Source organism: Chiloscyllium plagiosum, chromosome 20 (assembly GCF_004010195.1).
Source record: "Chiloscyllium plagiosum isolate BGI_BamShark_2017 chromosome 20, ASM401019v2, whole genome shotgun sequence".
NCBI classification, from domain to species: domain Eukaryota; kingdom Metazoa; phylum Chordata; class Chondrichthyes; order Orectolobiformes; family Hemiscylliidae; genus Chiloscyllium; species Chiloscyllium plagiosum.
In genome coordinates, this window is record NC_057729.1 from 50,611,871 (window position 1) to 50,624,601 (window position 12,731).

General features: G+C 42.4%; 1 protein-coding gene across 1 annotated transcript; it reads left to right on the plus strand.

The window, feature by feature from the left end:
- The first annotated feature begins 372 nt into the window (after positions 1 to 372).
- Positions 373 to 1,990, plus strand: id1 (inhibitor of DNA binding 1, HLH protein). The gene is made up of 3 exons (XM_043710792.1): positions 373 to 848; positions 1,112 to 1,174; positions 1,429 to 1,990. Exons 1-2 carry the CDS (start codon positions 483 to 485, stop codon positions 1,151 to 1,153), a joined length of 408 nt encoding a protein of 135 aa, XP_043566727.1. The 5' UTR covers positions 373 to 482; the 3' UTR covers positions 1,154 to 1,174; positions 1,429 to 1,990.
- The last annotated feature ends 10,741 nt before the right edge of the window (positions 1,991 to 12,731 follow it).

Genomic DNA, 12,731 nt, shown 5'->3' on the forward strand with positions numbered 1-12,731 from the left:
CGAGTTATTCCCTAGTAATGCGTGCAAAAAGAAATCGAGAAATCATTCAAAACCTTCACTGAGCATCTGATGAGTTTACATTCTCATGAATTATTTCCCCACCCACGCCCTTGGGCGACCCCCACCTGCAGACCCCACCAGATACAAACCAGCTGCATTCCCACATCTTCAGCAAAATATGTACATTTTTTTTCCTTATTTTATCCCCCCCCCCCAAGCCCCCTGTCCACCAACTCTTGACAGATTTCAAAAGTTCGATGCAAAGCAGGGTTTTCCATTGGCCCAGAAGCTCTGTAGACCACGCCCCGTTTTGTTGCTGAATTCAGTTGTCATTCGCTCGCAGACATGGGCCTGGATTTCTGGGTTTGAGAGACGCCCTTTTTTTTAGTGGCGCATAAAAGCTCACCGACAACTTCAGAGTTGTCACAGCGATTTCTCAGCCTCTTCAGATTCAGTGGAGTGTTCTTCCCGCACAGCGGATAATGAAAGTGGTCAGCGCTGCCTGCTCGCTCAAGCGCCAGGGCTGCACCCAGGAAGTGGTGCGCTGTCTGTCCGAGCAGAGCATCGCCATCGCCAAGTACAAAGTCGCCCCGCTCCTGGACGAGCAGATGAGCATGTTCCTGTACGACATGAACGGCTGCTACACCAAGCTGAAGGAACTCGTGCCCACGCTGCCCCAGAACAAGAAGGTCAGCAAAGTCGAGATCCTGCAGCATGTCATCGATTATATCTGGGACTTGCAGCTCGAATTGGACGACCAGCCGGGAATGGGGTGTCAGGCAGCCGCTGGGACCACAGGGCAGTCTCGGACCCCTCTCAGTGCAGATGTCACAGGACTGTCAACAGAGGTGAATAAATACTTCCTAATAGTTTGTAAAAGTCAATACTTCTGGTATTGAAGATTTGTAAAACACATTAAATGTATACTGTACTACTTATTTAGGGATATGTTTTATTTAGGACTGGACATATGTTTTTATTAATCATGTCAACATTAAATAATTTCAAGAAATGTACACTTACGTGAATTTTTCGTAATGTAGTGATTGGCAAGTTGATTTAACGATTTCCCCCGTTATTTGTCTCTTCCCCCCACCCCCACCCCCCGTAGGTTCCATGTGTGAGCAGTGATGACAGGATTCTGTGTCGCTGAATGGGTTCACTTTACTTACAGGTATGTACAAAATTGTTGCCACTTCTCAAGCGGAACTCCACTTGCCCCTCGTGTGTCGGGTCAGGTTTCTTGTTGTTGTTGAAACAGTCCAAAAGCATTAACGAAGGGGAATCTGAACCCAATCTCTCTTTTGACAGTGTTGGCTAACTCGTAATCATGTCAATGCTTACTGAGCTGTTCTGATGCAATGGGAAGTTGCAATGTTTTCATTTAAGAATAAAATTTTAATCATTTGCTCCCTCTGTCTCTTCCAGGTATTCCAGATGCTAAATATAACATGATCCGGTGGTGCTGGATTAACAGTACATCCATCCCGCAGTCCCTGGAAGAGGGGAAAGAGGAGAGCTGGGAGAAATTAAAATTAAAAATCATGTTACTGGGACTAGTGTCTTGATCATGGTACCAAGCGACAGCAGATCTTGCAGTGATCGCCAGGCTCCAGGACTCTCGGCTCCTTTTAATTTAGTCTTCCATCTGAACCCAGGTGGACGCGGGAACTAGGCGGAAGCACAGCAAAGTTTTAGTAACTCTTCCTAGCGACGTGCCTAGCAACAGATTTAACTGCGATTAGCCGCGCCATCCTTCTTAAATGTGTAATGTGTGAGCTCACGCCACACCACAGGCCATTAACGAGACATGCTGGAGTCTAGAATTGAGATTGTATATGGCATCCTTTAGAGACCTATGGGGTGATTCAGTTGTAAATCTTATACTTTGTAAGTGTGTATTGAATTGTTTACAACAATGTTGTACTAAAGATTTTTTTATTGGTTTTTGATGAATTGATTAAAATAAAAACTAGTCACATAATTAAAACCTTGTTTTGTGTGTGTGCTTTCTGATACTACAATATCTTGGAACACAATGACTGACAGAGTTTATGTAGTGACTATCAACTCCCAGGGTGTTCCAAAGCAATTAATGTCCCAGATTTCCTCATCTGACATAAGATTTCCTCCACATTCCTCATGTGGAGAGGCGATGCTATTTAACAGCGGCCCCTGTTCTGATTTATTAGCTTTCGACTGAAATAAATCATCGTAATGAAATGAGGGTTAAGATTTTTTTTCCCCGTGTTGAGCAATTGTAAAGGCATGTTGTAGATGAGCGTGGCGAAATGACAAGCTACCCCAAAAACCCGGTGAGTAATGTGCATGACCATAGCTGCTTTGCTCTCTGATTGAAATAACTAGCGAAGCAGCGACCGGAAACATTCACTTACAATAGCTGAAAGCGCCCAGAAGCAGATGTGAGAAGGGGTGTTACCACAACCCAATCTGCCAGGCACCGTACATAATTAATTTGCACAAGATTACCCCAGGAAGGCACTTAAATGTTCCATGTAATTGATTAACGCTGATCTCTGTGTTACAAGGCGGGTGTTGATCAAGTTTGGGCTTATTTACAATGAGGCTGAAAACTCGTGCTGTTGGGAAATGTACATGAAACAAACTTTAATAAAACCAGGAGGATAATTTTTTTATTCGAAATTCCGGGGGATTTTCCATCGACCCTGTCCTAAAGTTGCTCACTATATACTCAAATTTCACACACAAGTTTCAATTCAACTATAATTTCAGGAACTTGGGCTCGAGTTTAACAGACATAGGAATGCAATTTGAGAGACTATTCTCGAGACAAATCCTTTTAGGATTTGAATCCACCTTCATAGAGCTCCCAAGATTATTTTAAAAAGGAAACTTGGAAAAATTGTGAAGTAACTTTTTCTCATTTTAAAAAAAGTTGCGCCTATTGTGAATTATTCAGTATCCCCCCCTACCCTCGCTACAATCCCAATCCTCATTTTTTAAACTGCTTGGTATTTATATTTTTTGACAATGCAAGATTCCCGCACAAATCTGTGACACGATATACCGCTGCTGGGAAAGGTCTAGCCTGTGTAATTTATAAATACTTCCGTGATGTCAAAAAAAATCATGACCCCACATTGTCCCCTCCGAATATCCTAAAGTCAACTTGGAACAACATTGTTGGAACAGAACTCCCAACCTGTTCGCTGACATTTATTGCTAAACTTTGAAGCCATTAAGCAATTTTAAAGAACAGTTAAGCCTTTTAATTATTTGGCTTCCAAACACCCTCTGACATACAATACAGATTAAACAGACATCAATGGATCACTAATTTAAAGCAAAATCTCCAGGCAAAACAGTTGTCTAAGCAGTGATGAAATAAATTGAACTTGCCCGAGAAAGTTTGTAAAAGTTTTAGGAAAATTATATTTTAAAAAAAATAAGTGCAGTTGTAAATTCACTGAAATCCTAATGGACTTCCACGTTTTTATTATTAGATCGTAAAATGTTAATTCCTCCTTCGCAAGCAGTTGGGGGGTGGAGACACTGTTTATTTAAGGAGGGGGGGAATTAAGAAGTGCTACAGGCGAGTTTCGAGTTGGGTGTCACACTAGGACCACATCTGCTGACAAAGGATTAGTATATATAATCCAGTGAATCAGCTGTGTGTATTGGAATGTAGTTAACCTGAACTTCTCCAGGTGTTCAGAGGCGCCAGGCAGTCTGGTCTTGTTTGCCCTTGACACAAGCACCAAGCCAACAGAGCGTTTACTTTACCACTCGCTGACGACCAGCTGTAACTCCAGCTAAACCATGGGGACTCCCTTAAAGCGAGATTGCACCACAGAGATAACGAGCTTGAGAAAAAAAGTTTTTTCCCGATGAAAAAATGTTTCAAAAAGAAACATGCTTTTCCCTTTCAGACAAGACCCGTGAATATTTCACAAGCTTTTAAAAAACTGTTTATATTTCATTTTAACTGTCTTTTTTTCTTTTGTTTAAAAAGTACTCAAAACTTTGAGTGGCTGTAACTGGCTTTCATCGTTGCTGGATGAGAGATTGTATTTGTCAGGGCCGCAGACTTGCATTTATGTAGCACCCTTCTCGACCAGTACTAGTCACAAAGGGCTCCAGAGTCAATTAAATAAATGGTTGTAATGGAGTTGGCCGATCTTCTTCCAGTAATCGTCCAGAATGACAGTTTGAACATGGTCCAGTCTTTTAAGTGATGTTGATTGATGGATAAATGTTGGCCAAGATAACTGGCCTGAAACAATTGTTGAAGAAACTCTGGCAGTATTGGTGGAGGGAGAGAGAGAGAGACAAAGTCTGGGTCTATTGGTAGTTCTTCAGATCTCAGTTCTTCAAACGTTGTTTTGTCTTTAGAGTTGCTGCCAGATCTGCTGAGTTTCTCCAGCAATTTCTGTTTTTGTTTCTGATTTCCAGCATCTGCTGTTCGTTACTTTTGGCTAACTTCCAGACTCTTCTTTGAAAATGGTACCACAGGATCTTTTATGTGCAGCCAGGTTGAGTTTAACGACATCTGCACCTCTCATAGTGGAGGACTCCCTGAGTACTGCACTGTGACTTTTTAAAGGGACAACTGGATTGTTCCTAGATATTTTCTAATCACCCTGTTCAGAGATGTTTTGACACATATCTGCAGCAGGTAGGTCTTGAATCTGCACTTCCTGGTCCAGAGGTAGGGACATTATCACTGTGCCACAAGAGACTCCAGTGTTGCACTGTTGACTTAAATTTTTTAGGTGCAAGCCTAGAGTAAGACTTGAACTTGGAACCTATGTTCAGGTTCAGGAGGGCTACTAGTTGATATAAGTTACCATAAGCTAATGTACTGACGCATCAACAGTTAACATTTACATAGTATCTTTAAACCATCCAACCACACTTCACAAGAGTGTAATCAGAACAAAATTGACACCAAGCTAAAGAAGGAGATATTAAGACCATTCGACTGTAAGACGTCTAAATAGAAGTAGGCCATTTAACCAATAAGCATGCCTTTGTGCGTGGAAATCTTGTTTCATGAACCTGATTGAGATTTTTGAAGAAGTAACCAAGAGGATTGATGGGACAGAGTGGTGGACGTGATCTACAGAACAACCTTGATTATCCGCATGAGACTGACGAGTAGTATTTTGTTCGGATAACTGATTGATTGTTCGAATAATGTATAACGTTTTTACCAGACCTTGATTTCTTGTTCAGATAATTCGAAGTTCGGACAATTGACGTTCGGATTACCAATTTTGTTCTGTATGTGAACTTCAATAAGGCATTTGTCAAGGTTCCCCATGGGAGACTGATTAGCAAGGTTAGATCTCACGGAATACAGGGAGAACTAAGCATTTGGATCCAGAACTGGCTCAGAGGTAGAAGAGGGTTGGTGCAGGGTTGTTTCTCAGACTGGAGGCCTGTGACCAGTGGAGTGCCACAAGGATTGGTGCTGGGTCCACTACTTTTTGTCATTTATATAAATGATTTGAATGTGAACCCAGGTGTTATAGTTAGTAAGTTTGCAGATCCCACTGAAGTTGAAGTTGTAGCGGACAGCAAAGAAAGTTACCTCAGATTACAATGGGATCTTGATCAGGTGGGCCAATGGGCTGAGGAGTAGTGAAAGGAGTTTAATTTAGATAAATGCGAGGTGCTGCAGTTTGGAAAAGCAAATCAGAGCAGGACTTATACACTTAATGATAAGGTCCTGGGGTGTGTTGCTGAACAAAGAGACCTTGGAGTGCAGGTTCATAGTTCCTTGAAAGTGGAGTCACAGGTAGATAGACTAGTTAAGCAGGCATTTGGTATGCTTTCCTTTATTGGTCAGGAGTTGCGAGGTCATGTTGTGGCTGTACAGGACATTGGTAAGACCACTTTTGGAATATTGCATGCACTTCTGGTCTCCTTCCTATTGGAAGGATGTTATGAAACTTGAAAGGGTTCAGAAAAGGTTTGTAAAAATGTTGCCAGGGTTGGAGGGTTTGAGCTGTAGGGAGAGGCTAAATAGGCTGGGGCTGTTTTCCCTGAAGTGTTGGAGGCTGAAGGGTCACCTTATAGAGGTTTATAAAATCATGAGGGACATGGATGGGATAAATAGACAAGGTCTTTTATCTCAGTTGGGGGGGTCCAGAACTAGAGGGCATAGGTTTATTGTGAGAGGGGAAAAATTTAAAAGGTGACGTAAGGGGCAATGTTTTCACGCAGAGGGTGATGCATATGTGTGGAATGAGCTGCCAGAGGAAGTGGTGGAGGTTGGTAAAATTACAACATTTAAAAGGCATCTGGATGGGTATATGAATGGGAAGGGTTCAGAGGGATATAGGCCAAGCGCTGGCAAATGGGACTTAGCTTAGGTTAGGATATCTGAACATGTTGGACCGAAGGATGTGTTTCCTTGCTCTACATCTCTATGACTCTATAAGTCTACTCTGCTATTCAATGGGATCATGGCTGATCTGATAATCCTCAACTCCACTTTCTGGCCTGTTTCCCAAAACCTTTGATTCCCTTTCTGATTAAAAATCTGTCCATTTCAGCCCAGGTGATAAGAAGAAGCCTGGAAACCATAGACCTGTGAGTCTGACATTGGTGGTGGGTGAGCTGTTGGAGGTGATTCTGAAAGATATGACTCTATTCACTTGCATTTGGAGAGGCATGGGTTGATTAAGATAGCATGGTTTTATGTGAGGGAAACTGTGTCTCAAAAAACTGATTGAGCTTTTTAATGAAGTAACTGAAAAGATTGAGGAGGACAGAGTGGTAGACATTGTTCACTTGGACTTTAGTAAAGTCTCTGACAAGGCTTCGCATGGTAGACTAATTAGTAAAGTCTGATCACATGGGATTGAGTGAGCTTACCAATTGGATACAAAATTGGCTTTATGGTAGGAGACAGAGGGTGGTAGTGGAAGGTTGTTTTTTGGACTGGAGGCCTGTGACCAGTAGTGTCCCATAGGAATCAGTCCAAAATCCACCAAAATGGTTTGTCATTTATACAAATAATTTGGAGAGAATTTAGGAGGCATGTTTATTAAGTTTGTGGATGACATCAAAATTGGTGGTAAGAAGGTTATGTGAGCTTACAAAGAGATCTTGATCAATTGGGCCAATGGGCTGAGGAGTGGCAGATGGAGCTTAATTTGGAAAAATGTGAGGTATCGGGTATTTTGGCAAAACAAACAAGGACAAGACTTATGCAATTAATGGCAGGGCTCTGGGTAGTTTTGTAGAACAGAGACATCCAGGAGTTCCGGGACACAATTTTTTGAAATTTGTATCATATGTAGACAGGGTGTTTAAGAAAGCGTTTAGCATGCTTACCTTCATTGCTCAGACCTTTGGAGTATAGGAGTTGGAATGTTACGTTTAGGTTGTACAGGATGTTGGTGAGGCCTCTTCTGAACTACAGTTTGGGTCACCCAGTTATAGGAAGGATATTATTAAAATGGAGACTATACAGAAGAGATTTACCAGGATGTTGCCAAGAATGGAGGGTTTGAGTTATAAAAATAAACTAGAAAGGCTGGGACCTTTATCACTGGAGTGTAGGAGTTTGAGGAATGACCTTATAAAATCATGAGGGTTGTAGATGATGTGAATGACAAGGTTCTTTTCCATAGGGTGGGGAATTTCAAAATGAGGGGGCATTTTTTAAGGTGAGAGAAGAAAATTTAAAAAGGACATGAGGGGCTACTTTTTCACACAGAGAGTGATTAGTATCCATCCATCACTGCCAGAGGAAGGTACAGTGACTATGTTAAAAAGATATTTGGATACGTTTATGATTAGGAAAAGTTTGGAGGGCTATGGGCCAAGCGCAGGCAGGTGAGTCTAGATAATTCCGCAGCCCTTTACTGATCTATATGTGACTCACAGCAATGCAGTTCACCCTTAACTACCCTCAAAAAGCAATTTGAGTGCCAAATTCTGGCCTTGCCAGCGATGTGCTCACTCCATGGAAGAACGCGGTGTCACATTTGCCTCGGAGTCAGAAGATTGTGCGTTTAAGCCAAATTCCAGAAGTTTGATTGGAAAATCTGTACTGATTTGCTCCGGTGCAGTACTGAAGGACTGCTACACCATCGGAGGTACTGAATTTTAGATGAGACTTCAAACTGAGACCTTGTTTCCCTCACTGGTGGCCTTATTCCAAAACACTAGTTCTCCCTGTTGTTCTGACCAAAACCCATCATTCACAAAAATGTGACTCAAGGAGATTATCTGCTTGTGAGCACATACTATGTGGAGGGATATGGGCCGGGTGCTGACAGGTGGGACTAGATTGGGTTGGGATGTCTGGTCGGCGTGGACGGGTTGGACCGAAGGGTCTGTTTCCACGCTGTACATCTCCATGACTATGACTCTCTTTCTGGGAGCTTACTGTGAAAAATATTGGTTATAATATTTGTGACATTACAGAACCTTAGAAATGTTTTCTTTACTGTAACCCACTTTGGGATGTGCAAGGTGTAAGATAAGTGCAAATCTTTCTCATTTTTCTCTCCCTCGAAACTGTTCAACAGTTTACAATGTGATGTGCATAGTCCAAGTGCTGTACAAACTTCTGTCTTTGAATGCTTCATGACCCCCATGCGCCATCTGGTGACAATGTTGAGTATTTTCTGAAGGTTACCATTTACAAACATGGAGAGACATTGGTGAAAGCAGTCCAAATATTTGGGATGTGAATTCAGAAATCTGACAGTCTCCACTCCTAAAGCTCCTTAATGGAGGGAAACATAGGAGGTGCAGGTTCAAGTCTTGTAACACTTCATTGCACATTTGTAAATCCCAAGCTTTTTATTTCAAATTTTAATAGTTTTCAAATGCTCTGAATATAAAATCCTTTTTTTTATTCATTTGTGGGATATGGGTGTTGCTGGCTGGGCCAGCATTTATTGCCTGTCCCTAGTTGCCTTCTTGAACCGCTGCAGTCCACGTGCTAAAGATAGACCCACAATGCCATTAGGGAGGCAATTCCAGGATTTTGACCCAGCGCCATTAAGGGAACGGTGATATTTTTCCAACTCTGCATGGTGAGTGGCTTGGAGGGGAGCTTGCAGGTGGTGATGTTTCCATGTACCTGCTGCCCTTGCCCTTCTAGATGGAAGTGGTCATGGGTTTGGAAGGTGCTGTTTAAGAATCTTTGATAAATGTCTGCACTGCTTTTGTAGATGGTACACACTGCTGTTACTGAGCCTTGGTGATGGAGAGTGTGGATATTTGTGGATGTGGTGCCAATCAAGCGGGGGCTGCTTTGTCCTGGATAGTATCAAGCTTCTTGAATATTGTTGGGGCTGCACCCATCCAGACAAATGGGGAGTATGGCATCACATTCCTGACTTTTGCATTGCTGATGATGGACAGGCTTTGGGGAGTCGGGAGATGAGTTACTAGCTGCAGTATGCCTAACCTCAGACCTGCTCATGTAGCCACTGTGTTTATGTGGTGAGTCCAGTTGACTTTCTGGTCAAATTGGTAACTGATAACCCCAAGCATGTTGATCATGAGGGCATTCAGTGATGGTTATACCATTGAATGTTAAGGGGCAGTGGTTAGATTGTCTCTTATTGGTGATGGTCATTGCCTGGCATTTGTGCGGTACAAATGTTATTTACCATTTGTCAGCCCAAGCCTGGATATTGCCCAGATCTTGTTGCATTTGAACATGGACTACTTCAATATGGTGATGAACATTGTGCAATCATCAGCGAACATTCCACCCACTTCTGACCTTATGATGGAGGGAAGGTGAGGCAACTGAAGATGGTTGGCCCATGGAAGAGTACATAGAGTCATAGAGATGTACAGCATGGACACAGACCCTTCGGTCCAATGGGCTGAGAAGTGGCAGATGGAGTTTAATTTAGATAAATGCGAGGAGCTGCATTTTGGGAAAGCAAATCTTAGCAGGACTTATACACTTAATGGTAAGGTCCTAGGGAGTGTTGCTGAACAAAGAGACCTTGGAGTGCAGGTTTATAGCTCCTTGAAAGTGAAGTCACAGGTGGATAGGATAGTGAAGAAGGTGTTTGGTATGCTTTCCTTTATTGGTCAGAGTATTGAGTACAGAAGCTGGGAGGTCATGTTGCGGCTGTACAGGACATTGGTTAGGCCACTGATGGAATATTGTGTGCAATTCTGGTCTCCTTCCTATCGGAAAGATGTTGTGAAACTTGAAAGGGTTCAGGAAAGAGTTTCAAGAATGTTGCCAGGGTTGGAGGATTTGAGCTATAGGGAGAGGCTGAACAGGCTGGGGCTGTTTTCCCTGGAGCATCGTTGGCTGAGGCTGAGGTTTATAAAATCATGAGGGGCACGGATAGGATAAATAGACAAAGTCTTTTCCCTGGCATGGGGGAGTCCAGAACTAGTGGACGTAGGTTTAGGGTGAGAGGGGAAAGATATAAAAGAGACCTAAGGGGCAACCTTTTCATTCAGAGGGTGGTACGTGTATGGAATGATCTGCCAGAGGAAGTGGTAGAGGCTGGTGCAATTGCACCAATTAAAAGACATTTGGTTGGGTATATAAATAGGAAGGGTTTGGAGGGATATGTGCCAGGTGCTGGCAGGTGGGACTAGATTGGGTTGGGATATCTGGTCGGCATGGACGAGTTGGACCGAAGGGTCTGTTTCCATGCTGTACATCTCTATGACTCTCTGTGTCCAAGTAGAGTTAAAATATACATCGATCAGCTAGCCAGCAATTTACAATGTGATTGAGTAAATGCTCAGAGACTGACTCTACCCGGTCCTGTTACTGAATGCTTTACTCTCCGTGTACTTTGTGGTGATGAATAATAGCTGAACAACTCAAAGGGCTGCAAGACCTAACTTTATTCCTGTATTCCCAATGGAAATTTGACTTCAGCAGCTTTCACTGCTGTTTGGTATAAATAACCCTTAGAGATGGTGAAAACATAGAACAGCACAGATTCTGCTCTGAGTTCAGCTGTAGAATAGGACAGCACAGGAACAGGCCCTTCGGCCCACCATGTCTATACCAACCATGATACCATTCAATATTAATCCCATCTGCCTGCACAGGGTCTGTATTCCTCTATTTCCTGCCTGGTCATGTGTCTGTCTAAATGCCTGTTAAACGTCTCTGTTGTATCTGCTTCTACCACCTCCCCTGGCAGTGCGTTCCAGGCACCTACCACCCTTTGTGTAAAAAGACTTGCCTCACACATCTCCTTTAAACTTCCCCCCTCTCACTTAGTATTTGACATTTCCACCCTGGGAGAAAGACCCCGACTATCCACCCTATCCATGCTTCTCATAATTTTATATACCTCCATCAGATCGCGCCTCAGCCTCTGACATTCTACCTTACCACCTTAACCAGTTGTGCTGTCACTTTCAGGGAGCTATGAACTTGCACCTCAATATCCTATATATCAACGCTCCTAAAAGTCCTGCCATTTACTGTTTAATGTTTCCTGATAAAGTGTGACATTGCAAGAAAATTGGTAGTTGATTAATAAATATTTTTCTCATTTATCTTTCAAAACTTGGATGATTTTAAAAATTGCACAACACCAGGTTATAGTCCAACAGGTATAATTGGACGCACTAGCTTTCAAAGCACTGCTCCTTCATCAGGTGGTTGTTACCTGATGAAGGAGCAGCGCTCAGAAAGCTAGTGCTTCCAATTAAACCCATTGGACTATAACCTGGTGTTGTGCCGTTTTTAACTTTGTACACCCCAGTCCAACACCGGCATCTCTAAATAATGAATAATTTTAGTAATTGTAAGGTTTTCTTCATCAGTGGTAAGGTTTACCAGTAAAGTTTACTAGATTGATTGTTGAGTACTTCCTACTAATCTAAGTGAAAATTCAATTGGGGTAAGTAAAACATTTACTGAAATAATACAAATACAAGTCCAGGCACGATTAGGGACTTTAATTAAAATGTAATCAGTGAAATAATTAATTATTAATCACAAGGCTTTTGACACAGTCAAAATGGGAGTCTGGTCAAGAAGATAATAGAATCCCTGCACTTTCGAGACAGGCCTTTTGGCCCAACAAGTCCACATCGACCGGAAGCATATGGTGAGGACAGTGTAGGAGAGAGAGAGTGTGAGAGAGAACCTGCACAGTTACTGCCTTTGCTGTTTTGAATTCATGTATCGCTGGACATCGGAGTGCATCTGGGAAAATTAACAAACAGTGAAATTCATAACTAATCTTGGAGGAAATGTTTGGGCGAAGTTCACAGCACAGAATCAGATAAGTTAATCGTTGTTTTAAGTGTCCAAGAGAAAGGCTGCAGTAGTGAGTAGAGTGGGTTCTTGATTATATGTTTTTGGAAATATGTCTCTTGATTAAACTTAAAATATAAGCCATAACTATTAATTTAACCTGGGGCAGTGTTTTGTAGAGGAATAAGACAGTGTTATTTTCTGGGTCTGTAGATTGTGAAGGAGCAAAAATGGCCTTTTGTACAGTGATATGTACTTCTTGTCAGATGTGGGAGTTTAAAGAGAGTTTAAGGGTTACTGCGGATTATATCTGCCATAAATGCTGTTGGATGCGAATCTTATCAGATTGAGTGGATCGGTTGGAGAGACCGATAGAAGCGATGAGGAATTTGCAACAGCAACAGTATGTGATGGATGGCAGTTAGAGGAAGGGGGGAAGTCTCAGATACAGTCACATAGATGGGTTAACTCCAGGAAGGGAGATAGAGGTCGGCACCTAGGGCAGGAGTCTTTTGTGGAT

Bases quoted from the DNA above. Each gene is read 5' to 3' on its own strand.
- id1 (XM_043710792.1), top strand. From the start codon at position 483: ATGAAAGTGGTCAGCGCTGCCTGCTCGCTCAAGCGCCAGGGCTGCACC. The intron at 849-1,111 runs GTGAATAAATAC...CACCCCCCGTAG, and splicing joins TCACAGGACTGTCAACAGAG to GTTCCATGTGTGAGCAGTGA.